This window comes from Notamacropus eugenii, chromosome 3, assembly GCF_028372415.1.
Source record: "Notamacropus eugenii isolate mMacEug1 chromosome 3, mMacEug1.pri_v2, whole genome shotgun sequence".
In the NCBI taxonomy this organism is placed as follows: domain Eukaryota; kingdom Metazoa; phylum Chordata; class Mammalia; order Diprotodontia; family Macropodidae; genus Notamacropus; species Notamacropus eugenii.
In genome coordinates, this window is record NC_092874.1 from 213388215 (window position 1) to 213407510 (window position 19296).

Below are 19296 nucleotides of genomic sequence, written 5' to 3' on the forward strand. Positions count from 1 at the left end.
GAGCACCACTTCCACTGCAGTGTCTCCAAGTGAGTGGCATGCTCAGGAATCTTCTGGCCCTTGCTGTTCCCTTTCGAAAGGCTGCTTCCTGCTAGGCACAAATTCCAAAGCCAGCCTCTCTTGAGGGCCAGGCCACCATGTTGTCAGGCCTCTTGGAGGCTTTGTCCTTAGGTCAATGACTCCAAATCCGGAAGGTGACAATGCCCTCTCCACACCTGCCCTTCTCAAGGCCCTCGTTTGGCAGCGCCCAGGGGCCAAATGATATCCTCCCTTCACCTTGCCGAGAATGGCGCATTGGCCTTTCGTCTTCCTGAAGCTCACTCAACATCGCTTTTCTTCTTCTCATTGTAAGGAGGGAATCAAAACGCTGGAAGATTTCTGGCAGCATTTCCCCCTGGGGAGGCCACAAAACACTACACCTTCTGTCTGCTGAGATGTCCAACCGTCATTTCTTAGCTAAGGCAGTCGACTTTCTAGATTTCTCCATTCTGCCTCTTCCATTGTTGGATTAGCCAAACTTGACTTCCTCAGCACTTGACTTTCAACCTCAAATGCCTCATCCAACTCCACCCTGCCTCAGCACCCAAACGAATTCTCCCATTCCCTCTTGTCTCTTTTCAAAATCCAACAAACTCTACACCTAAGACTCTCAAAAGCAACCTGATTCTCTCATTCTCTCTCTGCCTCCCTCTCTCCCTCCCTCCCTCCCTCTCTCTCTCTCTCTCTCTCTCTCTCTCTCTCTCTCTCTCTCTCTCTCTCTTCTTTCACTATGCCTTTCTCAACAAGCCCTTTCACAAGCACCCTGCCATGCAAACACATGGTCACCCACAGGCATTCCAGACATGCCAGCATGACAGGAATCCAATTTGCTTAGTGATTGCCCTTCTTAGCCAGACCTGGAAAAACCGCAATTTCACAAGGACAGTGGGTCCTACTGCATCCTGGTCCGTGTCTCCTCTTTCTCCTCTGGATCTGGGCCCTGGACCCAGATGCTCCAAAGACTCTCTGAGCCTTTTGTCTTCAATCCGCCCTGCAATCCATCTCTCTGCCCCATCATGCCATCACGTCCCTGAGGGGCCTGCTATGATTTCAGATGCAAGGGGGAAACCAAAGACCTCAAGGACATCCGGAATCACTCTTGCCATGAAGCGTTTGATGCACATTCTTACAGCACAGGGGAAACATCTGGAGCCGTACAGGACATGGCACGACTTGCAAACCAAGCTGCTGCTGCTACTTTTAGCTCCCTTCCTTCCCTTTTGTGTTGAGTCTGCAATTCACATGTCTGGGGCAACTGGGAGGGCCACCTTGACAAGAAATGCAGGCAGGATGACAATCGTTCAATGCACCAAACACACCTTCCGTCGGGCATGCACACCTCTTTCGTGGGACGTTTGCAGCCCTCCTAGCACCCATTCCAAGCCCCATTGCCTTCTTAACTGGCTCTCCATTTCTCCTTTTGGCCAGGTGGAACCACGACGCCAGGAAGCACTGGCACAAACAGACCTGAAAGCACCACTAGGAGGAACAACAGCAAGTGCGAGCAGCACTTCCAGTGGATCCACACAAGGTGAGTGGCATTTCAGGCGTCTTCTGGGACCTGGCTGTCTCCTTTTGGAAGGAGCCAAAGTCAGGTGGCAAGCAACCATATTCCCACTCGTGCCTTCTGCCTGAGCCTCTTGTTCCCAGGCTTTCCGGGGTCTTTCAACAGCCACCATTTCGACTCTCCCCCAAAGGCGGTGCCTTTGACGTGCACATGCTCCATCTGGTTTTCCCAAACAAAGCGGGCCAGCAGCCAGCGACTCCCAACTCCCCCCTAGCCTGCCATGAAAACCAAATGGACAGGCCTGCCATGGGCTCTGCCCTGCCTCTCCCAGCACGACTTTTGCGTTTGGGCGACTTGAGACGAAAGAGCTTGGCCATTCGCTAACTGCCATGCACCGCAAAACTCAACTGGCAGAGGAGGCAACGCAGGAAAGATTCCCCTCTTTGCCAAGGTGCAACAACCGCCTCATTTCCCTTCTTCACTTCCTCTTCGGCTTGCACATTGCTTCTTTTCTCCTTTCCTGGCTTGGCGAGGAGAGCACCATTTCCCTGTCCCACACAGGGTGGCCTCTGCCTCTCCATCCACAACAAGGGTCTCCTCGCCAATATCTCTTTGCTCCAAATCAGAAGACGCTCCCCAAACGGAGAGCAAAACCTAGCCACTCATGCTTCACAAAGGCACAAATCAGCAGCCTTTTGCTCATGACAGCTGACCTGCTAGACAGTCAATGGACAGCCTTGTCACTGGGGCAGCATCCTTTAGCTTATGGGACGAGGAGCAGGTCCATACGAGAATTCGGCAAATACCAGGCACGGTAATGGATCCGGGTTGCCAGGGCTCATCAGCTCCTCACATCTCTGCGCCCCTCTCTTCCTTGATCTAGGACACAACTGGGGCCCTCTGGGGAGAACCTGAGAGGAAGCCCATTGGCAAGGAGTCCTGCCCTGCACTCCTAGGCACCCACCTGCAAACCAAACAGCTACATCATCAGAAAGGTCGCTTGCAATGCCCTCTCCTAACCACACGATTTCTCCTTTCCTCTGCACCTAGAAGGAAGCACTTCCATGGCAGGCACTGGCACAAGCCGACCTGAAACCAGCGCAACAGTAAGACCATCTCCTGGGAGCACTACTTCCACTGCAGTGTCTCCAAGTGAGTGGCATCTCAGGAATCTTCTGGCCCTTGCTGTTCCCTTTCGAAAGGCTGCTTCCTGCTAGGCACCAAATTCCAAAGCCAGCCTCTCTTGAGGCAGGCCACCATGTTGTCAGGCCTCTTGGAGGCTTTGTCCTTAGGTCAATGACTCCAAATCCGGAAGGTGACAATGCCCTCTCCACACTGCCCTTCTCAAGGCCCTCGTTTGGCAGCGCCCAGGGGCCAAATGATATCCTCCCTTCACCTTGCCGAGAATGGCGCATTGGCCTTTCGTCTTCCTGAAGCTCACTCAACATCGCTTTTCTTCTTCTCATTGTAAGGAGGGAATCAAAACGCTGGAAGATTTCTGGCAGCATTTCCCCCTGGGGAGGCCACAAAACACTACACCTTCTGTCTGCTGAGATGTCCAACCGTCATTTCTTAGCTAAGGCAGTCGACTTTCTAGATTTCTCCATTCTGCCTCTTCCATGTTGGATTAGCCAAACTTGACTTCCTCAGCACTTGACTTTCACCTCAAATGCCTCATCCAACTCCACCCTGCCTCAGCACCCAAACGAATTCTCCCATTCCCTCTTGTCTCTTTTCAAAAATCCAACAAACTCTACACCTAAGACTCTCAAAAGCAACCTGATTCTCTCATTCTCTCTCTGCCTCCCTCTCTCCCTCCCTCCCTCTCTCTCTCTCTCTCTCTCTCTCTCTCTCTCTCTCTCTCTCTCTCTCTCTCTTCTTTTCACTATGCCTTTCTCAACAAGCCCTTTCACAAGCACCCTGCCATGCAAACACATGGTCACCCACAGGCATTCCAGACATGCCAGCATGACAGGAATCCAATTTTCTTAGTGATTGCCCTTCTTAGCCAGACCTGGAAAAACCGCAATTTCACAAGGACAGTGGGTCCTACTGCATCCTGGTCCGTGTCTCCTCTTTCTCCTCTGGATCTGGGCCCTGGACCCAGATGCTCCAAAGACTCTCTGAGCCTTTTGTCTTCAATCCGCCCTGCAATCCATCTCTCTGCCCCATCATGCCATCACGTCCCTGAGGGCCTGCTATGATTTCAGATGCAAGGGGGAAACCAAAGACCTCAAGGACATCCGGAATCACTCTTGCCATGAAGCGTTTGATGCACATTCTTACAGCACAGGGGAAACATCTGGAGCCGTACAGGACATGGCACGACTTGCAAACCAAGCTGCTGCTGCTACTTTTAGCTCCCTTCCTTCCCTTTTGTGTTGAGCTGCAATTCACATGTCTGGGCAACTGGGAGGGCCACCTTGACAAGAAATGCAGGCAGGATGACAATCGTTCAATGCACCAAACACACCTTCCGTCGGGCATGCACACCTCTTTCGTGGACGTTTGCAGCCCTCCTAGCACCCATTCCAAGCCCATTGCCTTCTTAACTGGCTCTCCATTTCTCCTTTTGGCCAGGTGGAACCACGACGCCAGGAAGCACTGGCACAAACAGACCTGAAAGCACCACTAGAGGAACAACAGCAAGTGCGAGCAGCACTTCCAGTGGATCCACACAAGGTGAGTGGCATTTCAGGCGTCTTCTGGGGACCTGGCTGTCTCCTTTTGGAAGGAGCCAAAGTCAGGTGGCAAGCAACCATATTCCCACTCGTGCCTTCTGCCTGAGCCTCTTGTTCCCAGGCTTTCCGGGGTCTTTCAACAGCCACCATTTCGACTCTCCCCCAAAGGCGGTGCCTTTGACGTGCACATGCTCCATCTGGTTTTCCCAAACAAAGCGGGCCAGCAGCCAGCGACTCCCAACTCCCCCCTAGCCTGCCATGAAAACCAAATGGACAGGCCTGCCATGGGCTCTGCCCTGCCTCTCCCAGCACGACTTTTGCGTTTGGGCGACTTGAGACGAAAGAGCTTGGCCATTCGCTAACTGCCATGCACCGCAAAACTCAACTGGCAGAGGAGGCAACGCAGGAAAGATTCCCCTCTTTGCCAAGGTGCAACAACCGCCTCATTTCCCTTCTTCACTTCCTCTTCGGCTTGCACATTGCTTCTTTTCTCCTTTCCTGGCTTGGCGAGGAGAGCACCATTTCCCTGTCCCACACAGGGTGGCCTCTGCCTCTCCATCCACAACAAGGGTCTCCTCGCCAATATCTCTTTGCTCCAAATCAGAAGACGCTCCCCAAACGGAGAGCAAAACCTAGCCACTCATGCTTCACAAAGGCACAAATCAGCAGCCTTTTGCTCATGACAGCTGACCTGCTAGACAGTCAATGGACAGCCTTGTCACTGGGGCAGCATCCTTTAGCTTATGGGACGAGGAGCAGGTCCATACGAGAATTCGGCAAATACCAGGCACGGTAATGGATCCGGGTTGCCAGGGCTCATCAGCTCCTCACATCTCTGCGCCCCTCTCTTCCTTGATCTAGGACAGAACTGGGGCCCTCTGGGGAGAACCTGAGAGGAAGCCCCATTGGCAAGGAGTCCTGCCCTGCACTCCTAGGCACCCACCTGCAAACCAAACAGCTACATCATCAGAAAGGTCGCTTGCAATGCCCTCTCCTAACCACACGATTTCTCCTTTCCTCTGCACCTAGAAGGAAGCACTTCCATGGCAGGCACTGGCACAAGCCGACCTGAAACCAGCGCAACAGTAAGACCATCTCCTGGGAGCACTACTTCCACTGCAGTGTCTCCAAGTGAGTGGCATCTCAGGAATCTTCTGGCCCTTGCTGTTCCCTTTCGAAAGGCTGCTTCCTGCTAGGCACCAAATTCCAAAGCCAGCCTCTCTTGAGGCAGGCCACCATGTTGTCAGGCCTCTTGGAGGCTTTGTCCTTAGGTCAATGACTCCAAATCCGGAAGGTGACAATGCCCTCTCCACACTGCCCTTCTCAAGGCCCTCGTTTGGCAGCGCCCAGGGGCCAAATGATATCCTCCCTTCACCTTGCCGAGAATGGCGCATTGGCCTTTCGTCTTCCTGAAGCTCACTCAACATCGCTTTTCTTCTTCTCATTGTAAGGAGGGAATCAAAACGCTGGAAGATTTCTGGCAGCATTTCCCCCTGGGGAGGCCACAAAACACTACACCTTCTGTCTGCTGAGATGTCCAACCGTCATTTCTTAGCTAAGGCAGTCGACTTTCTAGATTTCTCCATTCTGCCTCTTCCATGTTGGATTAGCCAAACTTGACTTCCTCAGCACTTGACTTTCACCTCAAATGCCTCATCCAACTCCACCCTGCCTCAGCACCCAAACGAATTCTCCCATTCCCTCTTGTCTCTTTTCAAAAATCCAACAAACTCTACACCTAAGACTCTCAAAAGCAACCTGATTCTCTCATTCTCTCTCTGCCTCCCTCTCTCCCTCCCTCCCTCTCTCTCTCTCTCTCTCTCTCTCTCTCTCTCTCTCTCTCTCTCTCTCTCTCTCTCTCTTCTTTTCACTATGCCTTTCTCAACAAGCCCTTTCACAAGCACCCTGCCATGCAAACACATGGTCACCCACAGGCATTCCAGACATGCCAGCATGACAGGAATCCAATTTTCTTAGTGATTGCCCTTCTTAGCCAGACCTGGAAAAACCGCAATTTCACAAGGACAGTGGGTCCTACTGCATCCTGGTCCGTGTCTCCTCTTTCTCCTCTGGATCTGGGCCCTGGACCCAGATGCTCCAAAGACTCTCTGAGCCTTTTGTCTTCAATCCGCCCTGCAATCCATCTCTCTGCCCCATCATGCCATCACGTCCCTGAGGGCCTGCTATGATTTCAGATGCAAGGGGGAAACCAAAGACCTCAAGGACATCCGGAATCACTCTTGCCATGAAGCGTTTGATGCACATTCTTACAGCACAGGGGAAACATCTGGAGCCGTACAGGACATGGCACGACTTGCAAACCAAGCTGCTGCTGCTACTTTTAGCTCCCTTCCTTCCCTTTTGTGTTGAGCTGCAATTCACATGTCTGGGCAACTGGGAGGGCCACCTTGACAAGAAATGCAGGCAGGATGACAATCGTTCAATGCACCAAACACACCTTCCGTCGGGCATGCACACCTCTTTCGTGGACGTTTGCAGCCCTCCTAGCACCCATTCCAAGCCCATTGCCTTCTTAACTGGCTCTCCATTTCTCCTTTTGGCCAGGTGGAACCACGACGCCAGGAAGCACTGGCACAAACAGACCTGAAAGCACCACTAGAGGAACAACAGCAAGTGCGAGCAGCACTTCCAGTGGATCCACACAAGGTGAGTGGCATTTCAGGCGTCTTCTGGGACCTGGCTGTCTCCTTTTGGAAGGAGCCAAAGTCAGGTGGCAAGCAACCATATTCCCACTCGTGCCTTCTGCCTGAGCCTCTTGTTCCCAGGCTTTCCGGGGTCTTTCAACAGCCACCATTTCGACTCTCCCCCAAAGGCGGTGCCTTTGACGTGCACATGCTCCATCTGGTTTTCCCAAACAAAGCGGGCCAGCAGCCAGCGACTCCCAACTCCCCCCTAGCCTGCCATGAAAACCAAATGGACAGGCCTGCCATGGGCTCTGCCCTGCCTCTCCCAGCACGACTTTTGCGTTTGGGCGACTTGAGACGAAAGAGCTTGGCCATTCGCTAACTGCCATGCACCGCAAAACTCAACTGGCAGAGGAGGCAACGCAGGAAAGATTCCCCTCTTTGCCAAGGTGCAACAACCGCCTCATTTCCCTTCTTCACTTCCTCTTCGGCTTGCACATTGCTTCTTTTCTCCTTTCCTGGCTTGGCGAGGAGAGCACCATTTCCCTGTCCCACACAGGGTGGCCTCTGCCTCTCCATCCACAACAAGGGTCTCCTCGCCAATATCTCTTTGCTCCAAATCAGAAGACGCTCCCCAAACGGAGAGCAAAACCTAGCCACTCATGCTTCACAAAGGCACAAATCAGCAGCCTTTTGCTCATGACAGCTGACCTGCTAGACAGTCAATGGACAGCCTTGTCACTGGGGCAGCATCCTTTAGCTTATGGGACGAGGAGCAGGTCCATACGAGAATTCGGCAAATACCAGGCACGGTAATGGATCCGGGTTGCCAGGGCTCATCAGCTCCTCACATCTCTGCGCCCCTCTCTTCCTTGATCTAGGACACAACTGGGGCCCTCTGGGGAGAACCTGAGAGGAAGCCCCATTGGCAAGGAGTCCTGCCCTGCACTCCTAGGCACCCACCTGCAAACCAAACAGCTACATCATCAGAAAGGTCGCTTGCAATGCCCTCTCCTAACCACACGATTTCTCCTTTCCTCTGCACCTAGAAGGAAGCACTTCCATGGCAGGCACTGGCACAAGCCGACCTGAAACCAGCGCAACAGTAAGACCATCTCCTGGGAGCACTACTTCCACTGCAGTGTCTCCAAGTGAGTGGCATCTCAGGAATCTTCTGGCCCTTGCTGTTCCCTTTCGAAAGGCTGCTTCCTGCTAGGCACCAAATTCCAAAGCCAGCCTCTCTTGAGGCAGGCCACCATGTTGTCAGGCCTCTTGGAGGCTTTGTCCTTAGGTCAATGACTCCAAATCCGGAAGGTGACAATGCCCTCTCCACACTGCCCTTCTCAAGGCCCTCGTTTGGCAGCGCCCAGGGGCCAAATGATATCCTCCCTTCACCTTGCCGAGAATGGCGCATTGGCCTTTCGTCTTCCTGAAGCTCACTCAACATCGCTTTTCTTCTTCTCATTGTAAGGAGGGAATCAAAACGCTGGAAGATTTCTGGCAACATTTCCCCCTGGGGAGGCCACAAAACACTACACCTTCTGTCTGCTGAGATGTCCAACCGTCATTTCTTAGCTAAGGCAGTCGACTTTCTAGATTTCTCCATTCTGCCTCTTCCATGTTGGATTAGCCAAACTTGACTTCCTCAGCACTTGACTTTCACCTCAAATGCCTCATCCAACTCCACCCTGCCTCAGCACCCAAACGAATTCTCCCATTCCCTCTTGTCTCTTTTCAAAAATCCAACAAACTCTACACCTAAGACTCTCAAAAGCAACCTGATTCTCTCATTCTCTCTCTGCCTCCCTCTCTCCCTCCCTCCCTCCCTCTCTCTCTCTCTCTCTCTCTCTCTCTCTCTCTCTCTCTCTCTCTCTCTCTCTCTCTTCTTTTCACTATGCCTTTCTCAACAAGCCCTTTCACAAGCACCCTGCCATGCAAACACATGGTCACCCACAGGCATTCCAGACATGCCAGCATGACAGGAATCCAATTTTCTTAGTGATTGCCCTTCTTAGCCAGACCTGGAAAAACCGCAATTTCACAAGGACAGTGGGTCCTACTGCATCCTGGTCCGTGTCTCCTCTTTCTCCTCTGGATCTGGGCCCTGGACCCAGATGCTCCAAAGACTCTCTGAGCCTTTTGTCTTCAATCCGCCCTGCAATCCATCTCTCTGCCCCATCATGCCATCACGTCCCTGAGGGCCTGCTATGATTTCAGATGCAAGGGGGAAACCAAAGACCTCAAGGACATCCGGAATCACTCTTGCCATGAAGCGTTTGATGCACATTCTTACAGCACAGGGGAAACATCTGGAGCCGTACAGGACATGGCACGACTTGCAAACCAAGCTGCTGCTGCTACTTTTAGCTCCCTTCCTTCCCTTTTGTGTTGAGCTGCAATTCACATGTCTGGGCAACTGGGAGGGCCACCTTGACAAGAAATGCAGGCAGGATGACAATCGTTCAATGCACCAAACACACCTTCCGTCGGGCATGCACACCTCTTTCGTGGACGTTTGCAGCCCTCCTAGCACCCATTCCAAGCCCATTGCCTTCTTAACTGGTTCTCCATTTCTCCTTTTGGCCAGGTGGAACCACGACGCCAGGAAGCACTGGCACAAACAGACCTGAAAGCACCACTAGAGGAACAACAGCAAGTGCGAGCAGCACTTCCAGTGGATCCACACAAGGTGAGTGGCATTTCAGGCGTCTTCTGGGACCTGGCTGTCTCCTTTTGGAAGGAGCCAAAGTCAGGTGGCAAGCAACCATATTCCCACTCGTGCCTTCTGCCTGAGCCTCTTGTTCCCAGGCTTTCCGGGGTCTTTCAACAGCCACCATTTCGACTCTCCCCCAAAGGCGGTGCCTTTGACGTGCACATGCTCCATCTGGTTTTCCCAAACAAAGCGGGCCAGCAGCCAGCGACTCCCAACTCCCCCCTAGCCTGCCATGAAAACCAAATGGACAGGCCTGCCATGGGCTCTGCCCTGCCTCTCCCAGCACGACTTTTGCGTTTGGGCGACTTGAGACGAAAGAGCTTGGCCATTCGCTAACTGCCATGCACCGCAAAAATCAACTGGCAGAGGAGGCAACGCAGGAAAGATTCCCCTCTTTGCCAAGGTGCAACAACCGCCTGATTTCCCTTCTTCACTTCCTCTTCGGCTTGCACATTGCTTCTTTTCTCCTTTCCTGGCTTGGCGAGGAGAGCACCATTTCCCTGTCCCACACAGGGTGGCCTCTGCCTCTCCATCCACAACAAGGGTCTCCTCGCCAATATCTCTTTGCTCCAAATCAGAAGACGCTCCCCAAACGGAGAGCAAAACCTAGCCACTCATGCTTCACAAAGGCACAAATCAGCAGCCTTTTGCTCATGACAGCTGACCTGCTAGACAGTCAATGGACAGCCTTGTCACTGGGGCAGCATCCTTTAGCTTATGGGACGAGGAGCAGGTCCATACGAGAATTCGGCAAATACCAGGCACGGTAATGGATCCGGGTTGCCAGGGCTCATCAGCTCCTCACATCTCTGCGCCCCTCTCTTCCTTGATCTAGGACACAACTGGGGCCCTCTGGGGAGAACCTGAGAGGAAGCCCCATTGGCAAGGAGTCCTGCCCTGCACTCCTAGGCACCCACCTGCAAACCAAACAGCTACATCATCAGAAAGGTCGCTTGCAATGCCCTCTCCTAACCACACGATTTCTCCTTTCCTCTGCACCTAGAAGGAAGCACTTCCATGGCAGGCACTGGCACAAGCCGACCTGAAACCAGCGCAACAGTAAGACCATCTCCTGGGAGCACTACTTCCACTGCAGTGTCTCCAAGTGAGTGGCATCTCAGGAATCTTCTGGCCCTTGCTGTTCCCTTTCGAAAGGCTGCTTCCTGCTAGGCACCAAATTCCAAAGCCAGCCTCTCTTGAGGCAGGCCACCATGTTGTCAGGCCTCTTGGAGGCTTTGTCCTTAGGTCAATGACTCCAAATCCGGAAGGTGACAATGCCCTCTCCACACTGCCCTTCTCAAGGCCCTCGTTTGGCAGCGCCCAGGGGCCAAATGATATCCTCCCTTCACCTTGCCGAGAATGGCGCATTGGCCTTTCGTCTTCCTGAAGCTCACTCAACATCGCTTTTCTTCTTCTCATTGTAAGGAGGGAATCAAAACGCTGGAAGATTTCTGGCAACATTTCCCCCTGGGGAGGCCACAAAACACTACACCTTCTGTCTGCTGAGATGTCCAACCGTCATTTCTTAGCTAAGGCAGTCGACTTTCTAGATTTCTCCATTCTGCCTCTTCCATGTTGGATTAGCCAAACTTGACTTCCTCAGCACTTGACTTTCACCTCAAATGCCTCATCCAACTCCACCCTGCCTCAGCACCCAAACGAATTCTCCCATTCCCTCTTGTCTCTTTTCAAAAATCCAACAAACTCTACACCTAAGACTCTCAAAAGCAACCTGATTCTCTCATTCTCTCTCTGCCTCCCTCTCTCCCTCCCTCCCTCCCTCTCTCTCTCTCTCTCTCTCTCTCTCTCTCTCTCTCTCTCTCTCTCTCTCTCTCTCTCTTCTTTTCACTATGCCTTTCTCAACAAGCCCTTTCACAAGCACCCTGCCATGCAAACACATGGTCACCCACAGGCATTCCAGACATGCCAGCATGACAGGAATCCAATTTTCTTAGTGATTGCCCTTCTTAGCCAGACCTGGAAAAACCGCAATTTCACAAGGACAGTGGGTCCTACTGCATCCTGGTCCGTGTCTCCTCTTTCTCCTCTGGATCTGGGCCCTGGACCCAGATGCTCCAAAGACTCTCTGAGCCTTTTGTCTTCAATCCGCCCTGCAATCCATCTCTCTGCCCCATCATGCCATCACGTCCCTGAGGGCCTGCTATGATTTCAGATGCAAGGGGGAAACCAAAGACCTCAAGGACATCCGGAATCACTCTTGCCATGAAGCGTTTGATGCACATTCTTACAGCACAGGGGAAACATCTGGAGCCGTACAGGACATGGCACGACTTGCAAACCAAGCTGCTGCTGCTACTTTTAGCTCCCTTCCTTCCCTTTTGTGTTGAGCTGCAATTCACATGTCTGGGCAACTGGGAGGGCCACCTTGACAAGAAATGCAGGCAGGATGACAATCGTTCAATGCACCAAACACACCTTCCGTCGGGCATGCACACCTCTTTCGTGGACGTTTGCAGCCCTCCTAGCACCCATTCCAAGCCCATTGCCTTCTTAACTGGTTCTCCATTTCTCCTTTTGGCCAGGTGGAACCACGACGCCAGGAAGCACTGGCACAAACAGACCTGAAAGCACCACTAGAGGAACAACAGCAAGTGCGAGCAGCACTTCCAGTGGATCCACACAAGGTGAGTGGCATTTCAGGCGTCTTCTGGGACCTGGCTGTCTCCTTTTGGAAGGAGCCAAAGTCAGGTGGCAAGCAACCATATTCCCACTCGTGCCTTCTGCCTGAGCCTCTTGTTCCCAGGCTTTCCGGGGTCTTTCAACAGCCACCATTTCGACTCTCCCCCAAAGGCGGTGCCTTTGACGTGCACATGCTCCATCTGGTTTTCCCAAACAAAGCGGGCCAGCAGCCAGCGACTCCCAACTCCCCCCTAGCCTGCCATGAAAACCAAATGGACAGGCCTGCCATGGGCTCTGCCCTGCCTCTCCCAGCACGACTTTTGCGTTTGGGCGACTTGAGACGAAAGAGCTTGGCCATTCGCTAACTGCCATGCACCGCAAAAATCAACTGGCAGAGGAGGCAACGCAGGAAAGATTCCCCTCTTTGCCAAGGTGCAACAACCGCCTGATTTCCCTTCTTCACTTCCTCTTCGGCTTGCACATTGCTTCTTTTCTCCTTTCCTGGCTTGGCGAGGAGAGCACCATTTCCCTGTCCCACACAGGGTGGCCTCTGCCTCTCCATCCACAACAAGGGTCTCCTCGCCAATATCTCTTTGCTCCAAATCAGAAGACGCTCCCCAAACGGAGAGCAAAACCTAGCCACTCATGCTTCACAAAGGCACAAATCAGCAGCCTTTTGCTCATGACAGCTGACCTGCTAGACAGTCAATGGACAGCCTTGTCACTGGGGCAGCATCCTTTAGCTTATGGGACGAGGAGCAGGTCCATACGAGAATTCGGCAAATACCAGGCACGGTAATGGATCCGGGTTGCCAGGGCTCATCAGCTCCTCACATCTCTGCGCCCCTCTCTTCCTTGATCTAGGACACAACTGGGGCCCTCTGGGGAGAACCTGAGAGGAAGCCCCATTGGCAAGGAGTCCTGCCCTGCACTCCTAGGCACCCACCTGCAAACCAAACAGCTACATCATCAGAAAGGTCGCTTGCAATGCCCTCTCCTAACCACACGATTTCTCCTTTCCTCTGCACCTAGAAGGAAGCACTTCCATGGCAGGCACTGGCACAAGCCGACCTGAAACCAGCGCAACAGTAAGACCATCTCCTGGGAGCACCACTTCCACTGCAGTGTCTCCAAGTGAGTGGCATCTCAGGAATCTTCTGGCCCTTGCTGTTCCCTTTCGAAAGGCTGCTTCCTGCTAGGCACCAAATTCCAAAGCCAGCCTCTCTTGAGGCAGGCCACCATGTTGTCAGGCCTCTTGGAGGCTTTGTCCTTAGGTCAATGACTCCAAATCCGGAAGGTGACAATGCCCTCTCCACACTGCCCTTCTCAAGGCCCTCGTTTGGCAGCGCCCAGGGGCCAAATGATATCCTCCCTTCACCTTGCCGAGAATGGCGCATTGGCCTTTCGTCTTCCTGAAGCTCACTCAACATCGCTTTTCTTCTTCTCATTGTAAGGAGGGAATCAAAACGCTGGAAGATTTCTGGCAGCATTTCCCCCTGGGGAGGCCACAAAACACTACACCTTCTGTCTGCTGAGATGTCCAACCGTCATTTCTTAGCTAAGGCAGTCGACTTTCTAGATTTCTCCATTCTGCCTCTTCCATGTTGGATTAGCCAAACTTGACTTCCTCAGCACTTGACTTTCACCTCAAATGCCTCATCCAACTCCACCCTGCCTCAGCACCCAAACGAATTCTCCCATTCCCTCTTGTCTCTTTTCAAAAATCCAACAAACTCTACACCTAAGACTCTCAAAAGCAACCTGATTCTCTCATTCTCTCTCTGCCTCCCTCTCTCCCTCCCTCCCTCTCTCTCTCTCTCTCTCTCTCTCTCTCTCTCTCTCTCTCTCTCTCTCTTCTTTTCACTATGCCTTTCTCAACAAGCCCTTTCACAAGCACCCTGCCATGCAAACACATGGTCACCCACAGGCATTCCAGACATGCGAGCATGACAGGAATCCAATTTGCTTAGTGATTGCCCTTCTTAGCCAGACCTGGAAAAACCGCAATTTCACAAGGACAGTGGGTCCTACTGCATCCTGGTCCGTGTCTCCTCTTTCTCCTCTGGATCTGGGCCCTGGACCCAGATGCTCCAAAGACTCTCTGAGCCTTTTGTCTTCAATCCGCCCTGCAATCCATCTCTCTGCCCCATCATGCCATCACGTCCCTGAGGGCCTGCTATGATTTCAGATGCAAGGGGGAAACCAAAGACCTCAAGGACATCCGGAATCACTCTTGCCATGAAGCGTTTGATGCACATTCTTACAGCACAGGGGAAACATCTGGAGCCGTACAGGACATGGCACGACTTGCAAACCAAGCTGCTGCTGCTACTTTTAGCTCCCTTCCTTCCCTTTTGTGTTGAGCTGCAATTCACATGTCTGGGCAACTGGGAGGGCCACCTTGACAAGAAATGCAGGCAGGATGACAATCGTTCAATGCACCAAACACACCTTCCGTCGGGCATGCACACCTCTTTCGTGGACGTTTGCAGCCCTCCTAGCACCCATTCCAAGCCCATTGCCTTCTTAACTGGCTCTCCATTTCTCCTTTTGGCCAGGTGGAACCACGACGCCAGGAAGCACTGGCACAAACAGACCTGAAAGCACCACTAGAGGAACAACAGCAAGTGCGAGCAGCACTTCCAGTGGATCCACACAAGGTGAGTGGCATTTCAGGCGTCTTCTGGGACCTGGCTGTCTCCTTTTGGAAGGAGCCAAAGTCAGGTGGCAAGCAACCATATTCCCACTCGTGCCTTCTGCCTGAGCCTCTTGTTCCCAGGCTTTCCGGGGTCTTTCAACAGCCACCATTTCGACTCTCCCCCAAAGGCGGTGCCTTTGACGTGCACATGCTCCATCTGGTTTTCCCAAACAAAGCGGGCCAGCAGCCAGCGACTCCCAACTCCCCCCTAGCCTGCCATGAAAACCAAATGGACAGGCCTGCCATGGGCTCTGCCCTGCCTCTCCCAGCACGACTTTTGCGTTTGGGCGACTTGAGACGAAAGAGCTTGGCCATTCGCTAACTGCCATGCACCGCAAAAATCAACTGGCAGAGGAGGCAACGCAGGAAAGATTCCCCTCTTTGCCAAGGTGCAACAACCGCCTCATTTCCCTTCTTCACTTCCTCTTCGGCTTGCACATTGCTTCTTTTCTCCTTTCCTGGCTTGGCGAGGAGAGCACCATTTCCCTGTCCCACACAGGGTGGCCTCTGCCTCTCCATCCACAACAAGGGTCTCCTCGCCAATATCTCTTTGCTCCAAATCAGAAGACGCTCCCCAAACGGAGAGCAAAACCTAGCCACTCATGCTTCACAAAGGCACAAATCAGCAGCCTTTTGCTCATGACAGCTGACCTGCTAGACAGTCAATGGACAGCCTTGTCACTGGGGCAGCATCCTTTAGCTTATGGGACGAGGAGCAGGTCCATACGAGAATTCGGCAAATACCAGGCACGGTAATGGATCCGGGTTGCCAGGGCTCATCAGCTCCTCACATCTCTGCGCCCCTCTCTTCCTTGATCTAGGACAGAACTGGGGCCCTCTGGGGAGAACCTGAGAGGAAGCCCCATTGGCAAGGAGTCCTGCCCTGCACTCCTAGGCACCCACCTGCAAACCAAACAGCTACATCATCAGAAAGGTCGCTTGCAATGCCCTCTCCTAACCACACGATTTCTCCTTTCCTCTGCACCTAGAAGGAAGCACTTCCATGGCAGGCACTGGCACAAGCAGACCTGAAACCAGCGCAACAGTAAGACCATCTCCTGGGAGCACTACTTCCACTGCAGTGTCTCCAAGTGAGTGGCATCTCAGGAATCTTCTGGCCCTTGCTGTTCCCTTTCGAAAGGCTGCTTCCTGCTAGGCACCAAATTCCAAAGCCAGCCTCTCTTGAGGCAGGCCACCATGTTGTCAGGCCTCTTGGAGGCTTTGTCCTTAGGTCAATGACTCCAAATCCGGAAGGTGACAATGCCCTCTCCACACTGCCCTTCTCAAGGCCCTCGTTTGGCAGCGCCCAGGGGCCAAATGATATCCTCCCTTCACCTTGCCGAGAATGGCGCATTGGCCTTTCGTCTTCCTGAAGCTCACTCAACATCGCTTTTCTTCTTCTCATTGTAAGGAGGGAATCAAAACGCTGGAAGATTTCTGGCAGCATTTCCCCCTGGGGAGGCCACAAAACACTACACCTTCTGTCTGCTGAGATGTCCAACCGTCATTTCTTAGCTAAGGCAGTCGACTTTCTAGATTTCTCCATTCTGCCTCTTCCATGTTGGATTAGCCAAACTTGACTTCCTCAGCACTTGACTTTCACCTCAAATGCCTCATCCAACTCCACCCTGCCTCAGCACCCAAACGAATTCTCCCATTCCCTCTTGTCTCTTTTCAAAAATCCAACAAACTCTACACCTAAGACTCTCAAAAGCAACCTGATTCTCTCATTCTCTCTCTGCCTCCCTCTCTCCCTCCCTCCCTCCCTCTCTCTCTCTCTCTCTCTCTCTCTCTCTCTCTCGCTCTCTCTATCTCTTCCTTTCACTATGCCTTTCTCAACAAGCCCTTTCACAAGCACCCTGCCATGCAAACACATGGTCGCCCATAGGCATTCCAGACATGCGAGCATGACAAGAATCCAATTTGCTTAGTGATTCCCCTTCTTAGCCAGACCTGGAAAAACCGCAATTTCACAAGGACAGTGGGTCCTGCTGCATCCTGGTCCTTGTCTCCTCTTTCTCCTCTGGATCTGGGCCCTGGACCCAGATGCTCCAAAGACTCTCTGAGCCTTTTGTCTTCAATCCGCCCTGCAATCCATCTCTCTGCCCCATCATGCCATCACGTCCCTGAGGGCCTGCTATGATTTCAGAGGCAAGGGGGAAACCAAAGACCTCAAGGACATCCGGAATCACTCTTGCCATGAAGCGTTTGATGCACATTCTTACAGCACAGGGGAAACATCTGGAGCCGTACAGGACATGGCACGACTTGCAAACCAAGCAGCTGCTGCTACTTTTAGCTCCCTTCCTTCCCTTTTGTGTTGAGCTGCAATTCACATGTCTGGGCAACTGGGAGGGCCACCTTGACAAGAAATGCAGGCAGGATGACAATCGTTCAATGCACCAAACACACCTTCCGTCGGGCATGCACACCTCTTTCGTGGACGTTTGCAGCCCTCCTAGCACCCATTCCAAGCCCATTGCCTTCTTAACTGGCTCTCCATTTCTCCTTTTGGCCAGGTGGAACCACGACGCCAGGAAGCACTGGCACAAACAGACCTGAAAGCACCACTAGAGGAACAACAGCAAGTGCGAGCAGCACTTCCAGTGGATCCACACAAGGTGAGTGGCATTTCAGGCGTCTTCTGGGACCTGGCTGTCTCCTTTTGGAAGGAGCCAAAGTCAGGTGGCAAGCAACCATATTCCCACTCGTGCCTTCTGCCTGAGCCTCTTGTTCCCAGGCTTTCCGGGGTCTTTCAACAGCCACCATTTCGACTCTCCCCCAAAGGCGGTGCCTTTGACGTGCCCATGCTCCATCTGGTTTTCCCAAACAAAGCGGGCCAGCAGCCAGCGACTCCCAACTCCCCCCTAGCCTGCCATGAAAACCAAATGGACAGGCCTGCCATGGGCTCTGCCCTGCCTCTCCCAGCACGACTTTTGCGTTTGGGCGACTTGAGACGAAAGAGCTTGGACATTCGCTAACTGCCATGCACCGCAAAAATCAACTGGCAGAGGAGGCAACGCAGGAAAGATTCCCCTCTTTGCCAAGGTGCAACAACCGCCTCATTTCCCTTCTTCACTTCCTCTTCGGCTTGCACATTGCTTCTTTTCTCCTTTCCTGGCTTGGCGAGGAGAGCACCATTTCCCTGTCCCACACAGGGTGGCCTCTGCCTCTCCATCCACAACAAGGGTCTCCTCGCCAATATCTCTTTGCTCCAAATCAGAAGACGCTCCCCAAACGGAGAGCAAAACCTAGCCACTCATGCTTCACAAAGGCACAAATCAGCAGCCTTTTGCTCATGACAGCTGACCTGCTAGACAGTCAATGGACAGCCTTGTCACTGGGGCAGCATCCTTTAGCTTATGGGACGAGGAGCAGGTCCATACGAGAATTTGGCAAATACCAGGCACGGTAATGGATCCGGGTTGCCAGGGCTCATCAGCTCCTCACATCTCTGCGAACCTCTCTTCCTTGATCTAGGACACAACTGGGGCCCTCTGGGGAGAACCTGAGAGGAAGCCCCATTGGCAAGGAGTCCTGCCCTGCACTCCTAGGCACCCACCTGCAAACCAAACAGCTACATCATCAGAAAGGTCGCTTGCAATGCCCTCTCCTAACCACACGATTTCTCCTTTCCTCTGCACCTAGAAGGAAGCACTTCCATGGCAGGCACTGGCACAAGCAGACCTGAAACCAGCGCAACAGTAAGACCATCTCCTGGGAGCACCACTTCCACTGCAGTGTCTCCAAGTGAGTGGCATCTCAGGAATCTTCTGGCCCTTGCTGTTCCCTTTCGAAAGGCTGCTTCCTGCTAGGCACCAAATTCCAAAGCCAGCCTCTCTTGAGGCAGGCCACCATGTTGTCAGGCCTCTTGGAGGCTTTGTCCTTAGGTCAATGACTCCAAATCCGGAAGGTGACAATGCCCTCTCCACTCTGCCCTTCTCAAGGCCCTCGTTTGGCAGCGCCCAGGGGCCAAATGATATCCTCCCTTCACCTTGCCGAGAATGCCGCATTGGCCTTTCGTCTTCCTGAAGCTCACTCAACATCGCTTTTCTTCTTCTCATTGTAAGCAGGGAATCAAAACGCTGGAAGATTTCTGGCAACATTTCCCCCTGGGGAGGCCACAAAACACTACACCTTCTGTCTGCTGAGATGTCCAACCGTCATTTCTTAGCTAAGGCAGTCGACTTTCTAGATTTCTCCATTCTGCCTCTTCCATGTTGGATTAGCCAAACTTGACTTCCTCAGCACTTGACTTTCACCTCAAATGCCTCATCCAACTCCACCCTGCCTCAGCACCCAAACGAATTCTCCCATTCCCTCTTGTCTCTTTTCAAAAATCCAACAAACTCTACACCTAAGACTCTCAAAAG

The 19296-nt window shown here is 52.8% G+C and overlaps 1 protein-coding gene across 1 annotated transcript in view; it reads left to right on the forward strand.

Annotated features, from left to right (window-relative positions):
- The window catches only part of LOC140531957 (uncharacterized), a 20108-nt gene extending 2204 nt beyond the window's left edge, over nt 1-17904 (forward strand). The window contains exons 3-10 of the mRNA XM_072650566.1: nt 1094-1193; nt 1523-1570; nt 4127-4228; nt 6793-6894; nt 9460-9561; nt 12129-12230; nt 14784-14885; nt 17443-17904. Coding sequence (XP_072506667.1) covers nt 1094-1193; nt 1523-1570; nt 4127-4228; nt 6793-6894; nt 9460-9561; nt 12129-12230; nt 14784-14885; nt 17443-17904 — 1120 coding nt within the window. The remainder of the gene's footprint in view (nt 1-1093; nt 1194-1522; nt 1571-4126; nt 4229-6792; nt 6895-9459; nt 9562-12128; nt 12231-14783; nt 14886-17442) is intronic.
- Nucleotides 17905-19296: the final 1392 nt, after the last annotated feature.